This window comes from Chiroxiphia lanceolata, chromosome 3 (genome assembly GCF_009829145.1).
Source record: "Chiroxiphia lanceolata isolate bChiLan1 chromosome 3, bChiLan1.pri, whole genome shotgun sequence".
In the NCBI taxonomy this organism is placed as follows: domain Eukaryota; kingdom Metazoa; phylum Chordata; class Aves; order Passeriformes; family Pipridae; genus Chiroxiphia; species Chiroxiphia lanceolata.
The window spans coordinates 42,477,288-42,491,713 of NC_045639.1; the positions used below are offsets into that span (position 1 = coordinate 42,477,288).

The 14,426-nt window shown below is 45.4% G+C and overlaps 1 protein-coding gene across 1 annotated transcript in view; it reads right to left on the bottom strand.

Annotated features, from left to right (window-relative positions):
• PGBD5 (piggyBac transposable element derived 5) overlaps window positions 1-13,564 on the bottom strand; it is a 73,188-nt gene extending 59,624 nt beyond the window's left edge. Inside the window, exon 1 of the mRNA XM_032681665.1 lies at window positions 12,986-13,564. Coding sequence (XP_032537556.1) covers window positions 12,986-13,418 — 433 coding nt within the window. The 5' untranslated portion in view covers window positions 13,419-13,564. The remainder of the gene's footprint in view (window positions 1-12,985) is intronic.
• Between the last annotated feature and the right edge of the window lie 862 nt (window positions 13,565-14,426).

Consider the following 14,426-nt stretch of genomic DNA (forward strand, 5'->3'; position numbering starts at 1 on the left):
GTCCCAGAAAGCAGGTAGGTGCTTGCACTACTATTTGCACTTGACATAGTTCAATGTGTTTTGAATTTACCCAGGTCTAAGTGGGATTGTAGGTTTAGGTACTTCTGGCTGCACTCACACCCCTCTTAACCAGAAACAGCCATGCCTTGTACACAAAGATCGAAAATGCTCTTTAACCAAATAAAAGGGAGATGAAGGGGAATAACGAGGAAGTGAAGCCAGAGTAATTTTCATGACAGAGAGATTCATGATGACCTAGGTGTGTTTCAGCTGTTAGGGCAAGGATTTTGGCTTCATTCTGAAAGCAAATACTGAGGTTCATAAGAGACTAAGTTTCATGAGTCTGCAGACAGGACATCAGAAGCTGCAATACCTGTATCACAGACAAGGACATAAAAAAATTCAAATCTTTGGAGTTTAGTATATATTTTTGTTTTTCAAATACTTGGAGCCCCATATTAAGAACATAAAAGAATCCATGTTCAAGGTAACATGTTAAGCTGTGAAAACAAAAACTTTTGAAGAGAAATAAGAGCTTGGTAACTTTAACTTGCTACTCTGATCCCAATATTTCTCAAAGACTGAGTAGATTTTGGAGGGAAGACTAATCAAGGACATCAAAACAAATGCACAGTATTTGTATCATACACAGGTCACCTTAAAATCATTTTTAGTGGGAAAGCTTCTGAGATATGACTTACAGCAAAGCTGAATTTATCTGTTCTAGCTAGATACTTGTTAATTGGCAGCAGCAGGGATGAGTAAGAGTATTAATGTCTCCTGTTTATCCAGGTCCTTGACTGCTAAAGGAGTTATCTGGCTAAAGGTAGGTGACTTTGGGAGAGATTTTATTTCCTTTTTTACCAGGACATGGAACTAGAACCAAGTATATGCTCAAAACACAAACAAAGAATACTAGGCTGATCATCCTACTAGGTAGTATTTGGATTTGTTGGCCAAAATAAATCTTACAAACCAGTATTGAAAGTTTTTTCTCTAATTATCTGCTCAAATCAGACACAATCTCTTATTCTGCAGCAGTGATACACAATTGACTTCTAAAACAGTGTTTTTCTAAGTAGCATTAAGTAGGTTAGTAGTTATCTTTTGTAGAGATAGTGACATATTAGTACCTTTGAACAAGGAACCATAAAACCTTACTTAGAAACCTGTGCAATTTGTCAACACAGAGTTGATCCTACACTGGAAAAGACAGAGAACTACTACTAGAAGAAGTAGGGGTGTATTCTTGCAAGGAAAGATTGTGAAGAAATCTGTTACTCTCTTATTTTTAGCCTAGGAGGGGGAGAAGAAAAAAAAAAGAGACAAAAACAAAGAGAAAGCTAAAAAAAATCCACAATAAAAACCAAAAATCAAATGTCTTTAAATCTATTTGAGGTAAATATCAGGGAAAAAAAGAAGACCTAAGTGCCAATAGTAGTCTTTGAAGATGAAATAATTTTGTAATGCTCACAAAGAAGTGAAGAAACAACCTTCTGATACCCAGCCCATGAACTGAAGACACATGAATATGGAGTAGACATTCTGTTGTCCTTTCTCAGTAAGACATCACTTACATGGTCATCAGTTATTGCAGGCATCTGGACTAGGATTTAGCTGGGCCTTTTCCAGACCTGCGCTTGTCTTCCTTCATGCATCCATTCTCATGGTCTACAGAGGTTTGTGTTGGGATTCAGCTGCAAGGAAGCTCTTTATATCTCAAAAAAGTGTCATAAAGAAAGACATGTACAAACCTAGACCCCAGTGGATGATACAGTAACTGCTTCCAGAGTGTAGCATTACTGATCTCCTAAATATGGATAGTGTCATATCAGGCACCCCTATCATAAGAAGATTACTGCTTTTAACATAAAGAAGGAGCCTCAGAATAGGTCTTTTGAGTAGAGATATAAGGTTAATAAACACACAACTTAATACCATAGAAGTGAGGATGGGAACAATACCCTAAGTAACCATCATGTGTGCCTGGACCACCTTACCTGGGCAAAGCGAAGGAGGTAGGTTCATCTTAACAGATCAGGTGGCCTTTTGCAAGCACACAGCTCTTTCTCATAAGCTACAACATTCCAACATACAACTTGTCACTAAAGCAGCTTCCCTAGTGTTTGCATTTATCTTAACCAATCTAAAACAAAGGAAAAGAATGCTAGAGGGGACCTCAGGAAGTCCTTCAGTCCAAGGCCTCTATCCCCATTCAGCACACATACTGGAGTCAGCCTATTACAACAGATACAAAAGGTTAATGACATTTGTTCTTAGGTTTTCAGTGACACATTTCATCTTCTGCAGCCCTGCACTGTCTTACAGTTTCTATCATGTCTGATTTAATTATCTATCAATTTATACCCATTATTCCTTATATTCAGTTTTCAGAGCAGGTAAGGTAGATAATTCCCTTTCCTATAATAGCCCTTACTTATCCATACAGTCCCTTAGCTTAAAACCTGAATACTAAAAGGTGGCCAGGTTAGTAGAGTTTCTGCTTCTCAGTCCTTTCTCTTCACAGTTAACTGTGTGCTTCTCACCTGGGCTGGTGACCCACACTCTCTCTCCTAAATGGCAAACCAGACTCATTTCAAGTCTTGTACACTCTGTTTAAATAGCTGGGGAGGATGTTCACCTTTTCACAACATGACACTGAGTCACACTTGTCTGGTGTTCAGCTTCAACATCCAGTCCTTTTTTCTCCTAGACAGTTCTTCTCCTTCATTTTCCATTTCTGCTGTTAGTCACTGCTGCCTTCACACTAAGCATTTCCCTCTTGTACCATGCCCTCATGCCCCCCACACCAGGTTATTCCAGGCTATGAAGAACCTTGGAAATTCCCAGCTTGTTCTCCTGTGTACATGGAGTCACTTCCAACTTCATGCTATCAAAACAATTAATAAACAAATTCAATAACCCCAGCTTCATTCAGGAAGGAACTTTCAAATTCTCAAACAAAAATAAAAATTCTTCCATCAGAACATTTAAGCTTTTGCCAGATTCTTATGAGACACATTTTTGGAGATGCTAGGCCAGACATACCCAATTCAAATGGAGACAAACAGGCATTTGCCATTATGACAATTTTAGTGAGAATACCTGACAGGGTATTTATTCAATCAGAGGTTTCTGCATCTGCCTGCTCCTCCCAACTATATGTTTTAATCTCTGCAATGTTTGTAGTGTAACACAAAGCACAGTGTGAAACTTGGAGCTGGTACTGCAGAGATGATTCCTGCCTCAAGAATTCAGCACAGAAAACAAGGCAGTAAGTCTGTCATGGAATGCAGTGACCAGGGTGGGCCTCCGCAAGGCTCAGCAAGCTCCTAATTTTGCACAACTGCTTCGCGCACCAAAACCACCACAAGCTGGTACTTTGTTTCCTACATGAGAAATAAACACCAAAGGTAATTTCAACCAAAAGGAGCTTGCAGGGCACTTATGAAACAGAAAGACTGTACTATCTCCCAGTCACCCTGTGGAACCAGCCAGGCTCTCCACAGTTGAGGGAATGGCTGGCTACCAACAGCCTGAGCTGTACAGACAGAGCACAGAGAACCCAGAGCCATTGGGAAGGGGGTTAGAAGGACAGCCCAACTGAGCACTGACAAATTCCTTCTGAACATCTTTTTTGTGGAAAAGACATTATAGAAAGTAATGACTTTTGCCAAGGAGTTTGTTTCAAGGAGCTGCTACCAGTGCCCCAGGGTCACCACCATGCCTGACTGGCCCTACCTGGCCCTCCTGGCCCAGGTCCCCATGTCAGCCCTGTAGGGCATCAGCCCCCACCCCATGAGGGCCAGGCTGCAGTTTGGCACAGCCCTGCGCAGCCATGGGCCCTGCCAAGCCAGGCCTACCCCCGCTCACATCCTGACCCAGCCTCGGCCTGTCCCCAGGGAGGCGCCCAGTGCTTGGGGATGCCTCAGTGCCCTTGGCTGCAATTGTCCTGCTGCGGTGGTAGGATGGGCCCTGGCTGCCAAGCCCTGCTCTGACAGACCCCCCAGGGGAGCCCCCATAGCACCCTGCCTGTAGGGAGCCCCCACGCCCCACAGGGCACAATGACAGGGGGCTGCTGTAGAGGTTTGACAAGCTGTTTTAGACCACCTCTAATGTCAGTTTAAGTGTGAGTCATTACCCAGTAGTACAGAAGCAGATGCAGAAAGGCCTTTTTTGAGAGGTCATTCCTTATTCATCAACTACAATCCCATCAAGTGGAAAGAGCATGATGTCATTTACTCCAAAACCCATCACTCTTTTCCCAATGGGGAAGGTTTTTGATATGCTTAAAGCCACCTCCCTTCTTTAAAGACCCTTAAAAGAAAGGACTTAAACTATTTGCAACAATGTTAGCCCCATGAAAATAGCTACATATCACTTAAACACATCCCAAATTTTAATGCTTAATTTCTTTTCATCTCAAAGCCAGTGACAAGAGGGAATTCATGCAGATCTCACAAGTGTAAACCTTCAAACATTATTTTGCTTCATCTCAAACCAACCAAAAACTACGTAAAAGGACAAGTTTAGAAGCAAGGAGTAACTATAATGGCCAAAAAATGAGAAAAAGTCTTCAGTTTAAGGTCTCATTTAGTGATCCTGTTCAGGAATACAGTCCAGCAAGCTACAAGTCCTTTGAAAAGCTAAATAAGAATTTATATCCACATATGTATCTATATACATAATGTAACATATCCACCAAGACAGATGTAAGAGCATCTTGCATTTTTCAAGATCATCTTGGGAATATCTCACTCCAAACCAAACGTGGTCCATTTTCACTCATCTGCTACAGCAAGAGGTTTATGAACCACCACCCTATCTCTGGGAAGGGCTGGCCTCCTCTTGCCCTGCAGTCCAGTTGATCTGTTTACCCTGTACTGGGGCAGAACAACTAAAACCAGATCCCCGTCCCAAACGCTCTAAGTTATAAGGCTTTATGAAAAGCAGGTCCTGCTTGATCAACCTGATCTCCTCCTGTGACAAGGTGACCCGCTGAGTAAATGTCGTGGGTTGAGGCAGCTGAACATGATCCAGCAGTGTGTCCAGGTAGCTAAGAAGACCAATGGCATCCTGGCTTGTATAAGCAATAGTGTTGCCAGCAGGATGATGCCTTAAGCCCCTATTAGTTTCTTATTTTTCTAATTTTGTAAGCTTTAGAAGTTTTATAAGAAGTAGAAGCAGCAGCCCTTGTTCCCTCACCCTGCAGCACAAGTAGTTTACACATTCCTCAACCCTCTTACCCCATTCCATGCTCCCCACATCAATCCTACCCCTGAATTCAGTAGAAACGTTTAGTCTTTTGTCAAGGCAAGGCCTATGCTGCTTAGAGAACGTTCATATCTTGGCCTGAACAACAGGACACAGTCAAGAACTAGGTGACTGTGTACCCTTAGTGCTCTGAGGATGATGAGAACGATGAAGAGGGGGTCCCAAAATACACCCCAGACTCAATTCCCAGGAGGTAGGCCTGGGGCAGACCAGAGCAAAGGCTACCGGGTGGAAACGCTTGGGATTGGACAGATAGTAGTATAAAATGTAACATCTCAGGCACAGCCGGCATGCGTCCTGTAACATCTATGCCTTGGCACAAATTAAACCCTTTCCTTATCTCACCCTCAATTAACTGCTCCTGAGTTTTTTTTCTTTTAGCCTCAGCACAGGCATCAAGGACCAGAGCAGTGATTGTCCCTCTATACTCAGCACTGGTGAGGCCTCACCTCAAGTCCTGTGTTCAGTTTCAGTCTCCTCACTACAAGAAGGACACTGAGGTGCTGGAGTGGGTCCAGAAAAGGGCAATGGAGCTGGTGAAGGGTCTGGAGCACAAGTCTTATGAGGAGCAGCTGAGGGAGCTGGAGTTGTTTAGCCTAGAGAAAAGAAGGCTCAGGGGGACCTTATCAGTCTCTACAACTACCTGAAAGGAGGGAGTAGCCAGGTGGGGATTGGTCTCTTTTCCCAGGTAATTACTGACAGGATAAGAGGAAGTGACCTCAAATTGCACCAGGGGAGGTTTAAATTAGAAACTAGGAAATTTTTTTTCATGGAAAGTGTTGTAAAGCATTGGAACAGACTGCCCAGGGAAGTGGTGAAGTCACCATCCCTGCAAGTGTTCAAAAAACTTGTGAATATGGCACTTGAGGACATGGTTTAATGGTGAATGTAGTGGTGGTACTGGGTTGACAGTTGGACTTGACGATTTTAAAGGTCATTTCCAACCATAACAATTCCATGATCCTATATGTCTACATGCATACATGTATGAGTTTCAATACATACCACCTCTTCAAAGTAGTTTTTCTGGGCATGAACTGACATGATTACCATTTCCCAAGGCCCTGTATCAGTAGGGTGCATCCAGGAGCTGACTGCACCACGACATCAGTGGAAATAGCTACACACTCACAGCTACATGCTGACCCCAGACTGCACACCTACAAGTGCTACCCACTTGGAAGTTAGCCAGCATCTACCTTTTCCAAAACAAGCAGAGATGATCAGACTTTCCACAACAGTGAATTTTGCAAGCAACTTAAGAAGAAGAAGATATTCTCATTTTTTGCTTCAGTTTAATCTTTCATACACACCCACCTCCCTGCCATATGTAATCAGAAATGAATCACAGTTATAACAGCAGCTGTTTTACGTCTTTTTTTCTGCTTTTTCTTCACTAGAAATAACACTTCCATTTGTACCCACTGTATCTTTTATGTGAGTCCAGTAATCTTCCCATCCAATACACAGCTAATTCCCCCATCCATACAGATGTACATGATATTCTTGGCTTCTGTATCTCCTGTTTATCCCCCTCTGACATGATTTTTGCATCCTTACAGTGTGCCCCATCAACTACTCTTCAACTTGCCCAATTTGCAGCTGCAAACAAAGTTACAGCTTTGTATTGCTTGCTGAATAGAAGTTGTTTGGTTTTATTCTCTGTCCTTCCTAATAGCAAGTATAGTTTGTCAATACAGGTCATGTGAATCCCTCATGTTATCCAAGAAAGCAGAATCAAGAGCATGTTTTCTATCACATGACATTAATATTAGTTGTTTTCACAGAAAATACAATGGTAATCCAGGAGTAATTTATAGAGAGCCAAAATAAGCACAGAAGCTTTCCAAGCCTATTTCCCCACAATCTCTTGACAAGGAACTCTGGCTTAATTTTTTAAAGTCCTACTCAGCTATGTGTTTGTTCATTTTCAAACAGAGCCAGTGACTGATTAACATGCTGTTCTTTAAGGAATATGAAGTGGGATATTGGATAAGCTCCTAAAAAGGATGCCTTGCCACAAGGAAGTGAGACATCAAACAGTAGTGTTCTCATGCACTTGTCTTAGCCATGCATTCCTTTTGAGTCCACCTGTTCTGTTTTCTAATAACATGCCCGATTTTTAACAGTACTCAGAAGAAAGAGGTATTTCAGTGATTATACTCCACTGACCTCTAGTTAGGATGTGTAATTATTTCCATGATTACCTTCCCTTTGGGAAGTACCTTGTATTTCTAAACTGCTAAATCATCTACTCCAAAATTTTAGAAGCTTGAACACAGGAGAGAAACAAAACACCTATATAAACAAGAACACCTAAGAGACGTTTCCAGATTCTTTTAAGTGTGTGGCATCCAGGACAACTTCCTGTGACCTAGCAGTCTATATAGAGTTATCAAATCAACTCCACTATTAGCATCCTCATTAGACTCAGCAGAGAGGCTGACTTGCTCTCTAGATTGACTTAAAGGTATGCAGACAAGGAAATTGTTTGCTGTACGGTTTCTGGGATGTCGACAAAAGGACATGAGTGGCTGCAGGAACTGATCTACTTCTTTTAAATGACCCCATCAATAGCTGCAAGAAGAAAAGACTCATTTTATGCAGTAACAGATCTAGGAGTAAATATGCTTTTTCTCTGTGAAAGGCTAGATGGTGTCTATGGAGAAGACCTTGATCTGCAGTGCTTACAGACTTTCAAATACTGACCAAAACACATTCTCTTCATAAAAGCAGAGAAGAACAGGTTTGGTTTTTTTTCTATGAAGTTTATCTACACACTTGGGTATTCCCCAAATGCATGTTTAATGGCAGAGGTATGGGCAAAAGGAAGAAGGGAACACAGCTAAGTTGCACTAAATTTTAGAATCAATAAGGCTGTCACGTGTACTTTGTTCACTTCAGTCATGAAGGAGCAGGAAAATGTGCTCTAAAGTCAGTAAAGCTTCCTGAAAGGCACATCTAGGTTTTGTAAGACACAGAAAATATTAAGCCTTTGCATAATTCACTTATTTAGCAAAACTTCAAGCCTTTAAGTCATCCTATAAAGGCTTTGCAAAGTAGTAATGTACATCCTTGTGACATATTTATCATATCCTCCTGGAAGTATTGTGATACTGTCATTATAAGTAATTTGTAATTAGAATGTAAGAACAGATTATACAGATACGTCTTTTTTCCCAGTATGGTTACGCAAGTCAAAAGTAGCTAAGTTCTCTTGTGACATAATTAAGCAAGAACAAGTCACATCTATGTCACTTTATCCACTGACAGACAGAGAATTTGGCCCAGATATTTCTGAAGCAGAATCTGCCGTAAGTGACTAAGTAGCTTTCATACTTTTTTTCCTCTAGAATCTTTAAATATTGACATCAATATAGTAAGACTAAAACCTTCAGATTCTATTCTGGACTTGAACCAATTCACCACAACTATTAGGTAGTAGCACGTTGTAGTCCCTCTTTTATGGCCTAGCCTGACCCAAGACCTCTTCCTCCAGGTTTCTTGCTGCTGCAATGCTGCCTTCCCATCTGCCTGTCCATGCCCTTGAACTAAAATCTACTTTAAATATTTGCTTAAACCTCTTCAAGATGGCAAGATTGCTAAACATGGTCTATGTGACCTCTTCCTGAGAGCATGCTGTTCTACTGGAGCACGTTCTTCAAAGGTGGTAACTTATGGCACATTTAATGTTTTGGAGAAATTCTTTGGAAATCCATAAAAGCTACTTTCACTCTCTAAATGCAACTCAAAGAGAAGCTGCTATGGTCTTTGAACAAGGAACATTCTTAACATTTTGTCCTTGGGTATAGGCATAAGAATAGGGTTTGGAGGGCATAGAAAATGAAGGAAACAGTAGAACTAATTGTCCGTAACTTTGAGGACTTCAAAATTAACTTTAGCTTAGGCTTCCCTGCTACCGTTGCCACCTTAAAGCATAACAATAACATAACATCCTAACAGTAAACAAGTGCTCCTACATCTGAGGTCAAATTCTCTGGTCGCTGAACTACATGGATTCGGGAACCACTGGATCCTAGGAAGAAAACACCAGTTAACAAATCAGGAAAATCAAGGAGCAGCAATACCAGGATATTCGCACCTTTTAAGCCCTCCACAACCAGAGACCAGAACCAATACTGCCTCTATCTATTACCAAACAGTTCCTGGTCAGATTACTGAACTAACAAGGGAAAGCATCACCCAGAGCCACCCTACTCCTGAAGGAAGAGCACACCAATTAAACCTGAGGCAGGAGCGACCACAAATGAAGTGTTTGCATTGAGTTGCTGGCATACACTAGCTTGTAATAGTTGTTGTTTGCTCTCTCTCTCTCTCTAGTTCAATTATGCTTTCCCTATCCTAGCAGCAGTTTGTTCTCTTATTCTTTTGCACTCTACAACCAGCTCAATAACCTTGGATCCAACATTAGATCATGGATGCCACCAGCCTTTCAAACACACACGGTGACTTGCTGTAGCCAGGAGCTCTTTGTGAAGGAAAGGCATTTCAGCAACTGCCTCCAAGATCTCCTATCCATTACTGATATCCCAGTACTTCAGAACTCACATTACTGCTTTAATATTTGTGACAGGCAATTGTTCCTCAATCTGTTTTAATTAGAACTACACAGTGCCACAAGTTACCAGTTTAAAAATCAGGGCACTACAATATGGTTGGGATTTTTCTCAGCAACTAAAAGAATGATTTTGCAGACTAGCTTAACTTGAAATAACACAAAGTGCCAGCAAGCCATCTGTTCTAACCTCTATGTTAAAGTTAACAGCTATTTTGGATTTCAACAAAAGGAAGTCAGCTACAGCTATTAATGTTGATTTGTTTTGGTTTTTTTTCCCCCCATGGAGTCTAAGCACCCACTATTTTTATTAAATGGAACGGGAACAACAGTAACTGGAGATCCCTGAAGAAGGGGCAGAAAACAAAAATCTGGGACACAAACAGCACTGTGTTCCATTGCAATGCCAGTCACTTATCTCCTCACACATAAGTCAGGTCAGACCTTTCCCAGTTTGTCAGAACCTGCCACACAAGGAAGGCAGGCGTCACCATGAATACACGCAGTGACTGACTGCAGATTGAGGACATACTGAACCATTTAACACACTGCCAGCAGCCCCCAGCACATCTGGGTCTCTAGCATATTTTTGGGATGAAGTATCAGTTAGCCTGTCTGTGCTCAAGATTAAATCTAGGGACAGATACCTCCTTTTTAAAGACATAAGTTTAACACTGAGATTTGGAAGGGAAAGGCAGTATTAAGTAATTTATTCAAAAGGTAAAAAAGAAGTTATAGTATTTTCTACTTGTAGTTAAAAAGACCACGAGTTTTCTAAGTGGGTCTTTATTTTTTCTCATGGGAGTTTTAGCTCATTCTCATTAACTAACTTAAATCTTTTCTTCCCCCACACCGTCCCTTCCATGAAGGGGCAGTCTCCCAAACCAGAGGTTGACAGTAGCTTTGATCCTATTCTGATTCAAGGATTTATTTCCAGCATCAGTGGGGCTGAAGTCTCAGGAGGCATTTGTCTTCTGGCATCAGATGATACCAAGTACTTGCTACTATGCAAACCTTGAGATTTTGACCAAAAGGCCACACTCTGAAGTTTTGATGCTAACCAAAAATATTTTTTATCTCAGTCTCACGTAAACCTCTTCCTTTTAATCTCAGAACCTAGAAAGAAAGCATTTTACATCCAGCATATTTGAACTGAGAATACAGACTTGTCAGTGTTCTGTCTGACCCCGTATTTCTTGCTTGTACTCCATTAGGGACTGAAAGACATGCTGTCACTGCAAAGGACAGCTGTCTTCACCTCAGTGGAGATCTTTTCCTCAGGATGTATGAATCCAAACTTTTGGGTCAGAACAATGTCCAATGAAGCAACAAGGGTGCCAGTACAAGTATGTTTAGCATGACTCCAGTGATGATATCTGCATGGTTTAAAGCAGTCAATCTACAAACTAGAATTATAAGAGCTCAGTTATATGCAATGCAGTAGTTCCCACAGCTTAAAATATGAGTAGTCAAAAACAAAAATATCACAAAGGGTACATGTTTCACATATATCAAATCACGACACTAACTGAACTTCCACCAAACCAAATCAGCATGTTATGAAGAACAAGCAGCACCTATCATCACGATCAACAGAATGAAAGGGTAGCAGCAAACTCTTCTCCATCTATTATTACCGGGGGGAAATATTCACAGCAATATACATACACCTTCCTCACGAAACATCTATATTATTTCTGTCAACCATAAATCTGACTCCTTTATTTCAAAGGAAACATGAATTCCCAGATTAACAGGTCACCAACTCAATTCTTTTCCAAACCAGTATTAAAACAGTAATCCCAATTCTGTTAAAAAGGATATTACTATAAAGTAATGATATGAAGAAATAAGCCATCAAAGGCAGAGAAATTAAATGAAAATTGATGCTGAAATAGCATCACACCATGAAGCTTATGGTCCAAAACGTCATCTTAGATAAGCTTATGAATAAGAACCTTCAATAAAACCTAGGAGTTCTTTACAGAGGTACCTAACGTTGATTTTTAAACATTTTACAGAAATCTACCTATTTCTAGAGGTAGATAGCTTTTATTTGCACATTCGTCAGAAACGCAACTGAACTTTCTCTGGGCTCCAGCGCTAGTTCCACCTTCCTCCCTCATCCCAAGCTGCTTCCTCAGATAGGTTTCTGCCTGCCTCATTGCACAAATTTCAGCACACTACTCCTCAGCATTTATTTTCAACAGCAAAATGAGGGAATTAAACTACTGAAAAAAAGCAAAGACAAGCAACCTTAGACCAGGCAAACTGTCGATTCAATTGACAGCAATCATCACATCCTATTCTCAGATGCAAATGCTGAATTTCACATCCCAGCTCTTCATAGCCATTAACCGTTTTTTTGCAATGCCTTGCTGCTCTACTGCACAGTCAACTTGGCTGTCGAGGCCTGCAGAGAGATATGTTATAATGGCTCTCCTGGCAAACCAGTGGTGCAGCTCTCCACACCAGCCAGTCCACGGAGATCTCCGTGCTGTGAACTGCTACTGCACGCCACGCCGTGTCATTTCACCACTCTCTTGGTATTCGCTCTGCCCAAAAGCCACACTAGAAGGGTTGAGGTCAGGGACGGCTGCAGAGAACACCTTGCAGCCAGGGGGAATCCTAGTCCCATTCCCAGAGCCCCTTCTGCACGGCGCAGGGCAGGTCAGCCGCAGCGCCTTGACCAGCGGCTTTCCCCACCCGAGAGTGGGGACGAGGAGCCACCCGTGCACCGGAGCACATCCACGGCGGGGGCCTGGGCACCCCATACTGTCTGCTTCTCGCGGCGGACCCAGCGCTGCCGGGCTTGGGGCACGACCACAGCCCCACCGGGGAGGGGACAGCTGTGACTAAGCACACGCGGCCTCTCCTCGCCCTCCCACTCGCGTGGGCATCAGCGGCCGGACGGGGGGGCCGCTCCCGGGAAGGGACCGGGCAGGAGGCACCTGCCGTCTCCCGTCCCAGCGGCCGGGCAGCAGCCCAGGCCGGCAGCCGGGCCCACGGCGCTTTCCGTCCCACGGCTGCGCCGCGACCCGAACGCGAGGGCCGCGCTCCGGGCACCCCGCACGGGCACCCCAATGGCCGCCCAGGCTCGCCGCCCCCGGCCCCGGCAGCCTGCCCTCCTCGTACCGCTGCCATCCTTGAAGGGAGGGGGTGGGACGTCTCGTAGCGATCGGGTCCAGCCCCCCTTCTCCGCTTCCTCCTCCTCCTCCTCCATAGGGCCGGGGCCGCCCGGGACGGCGCTGCCGCCGCAGGCCTGCCGCTGCCGCCGCCGCTCCGCGGGGGTGGCCGCCGCCCGGGGAGAGCGGCGCCGGGCCGCCCTGCCCCGCGGGCTTGGCGCCCCCGGGCGCCCCTCGTCCTCCTCGTCGTCCTCCTCGTCCTGGGAAGAGGCGGCGGAGCGGGAGTCGGCCGAGGTGCTGTAGAAGGGGTTCCCGCTGCTATCTTGGCCCGACTCCCCGAAGACGTCGTCGGAGATCTGCAGGCTCTCGTAGCGGGATCGGGCCGCCTCCAGCAGAGACAGCGCCTTCCTGCGCGCCGGCCCGCCGCCGCCCTCCGCCATCATCTCGCCCGCCGCCAGCAGCCGCCCGCGCTCCCCTCGGCCCGGCTCGGTCGGCTCCTGCGGCCGCAGGCAGCAGCCCAGCAGCAGGAGCGGCTCGGGCACGGCGGCGGGCAGGCAGCGAGTCGGGGAAGCCCCGCCGCCGCCGCCGAGCCCTGCCTCCCGCTCCCGCCCGCACCACCCGCCCCTGTGTGTGTGCAGGGACATGGGGGGAAGGAGCCAGCTCAACATCTCCAAGTACCACATCCAGCCAATTGCCGCGGCACTCTGCGCTCGGGAGGTGGGGTTATATGGGCGCCGCGGGCCAACGCGGGCCGCCCACCGCCCAGCCCGCCGCCTGTCGCCGCTCCGCCCATTTAAAACCACAGCGCCGGCTGCCGCTGGGCCGCCGCTGCGCCCCGCCGCCGGGAGGGGGGTGCGCTCCCGCTCCCGGTCGGAGCTGTCCGCCGCCGCCGCGGTGCTGCAGCCGCGCAGGGCAGAGACAGGAGCGCTGGCCTCGGTGCCTGCGGGCCCGTCAGTAGCTCCCGCTGTCCTGGGGGGGGCGGAGGGCTGGGAGCAGAAAGGCGCTGAGGGGTTGACCCGATGGGTCCGAGCCCCTCATCACAGCCCCTCAAGCACGAGAGCGTGAGCAGTCGGGGCCCTGATGTCACTGCCCCAAAATAGGGCACAGAGCTCCCGCGCTGGGGCGGACCCTGAAGGAAAGTGGGGAAGGTGCTGGAGCACAGGACTGTGGGACACCTGTCACCAGATGCTCACTGGCTGCTGGGCCTGCCACCGGGCTTGGGCTCCGGGGAGGCTTTGCGCTGGTCTGGAGTGGCACACATACTCCTGCCCATCCAGCTCTCTGCAGGTTGTGGGGCTGAGCACCTGTGGCATGTAGTTTGGTTTCTGAAGTGAGTACAGTGTGAAGTAACCATTCTTCCCAAATTACCACTGATCTAAAAGCAATATCGTGGCACAAGTAAAATGAGGAAAGTGAAAACACCCGTGCCCTAGCTGGGTTAGTTAAACATG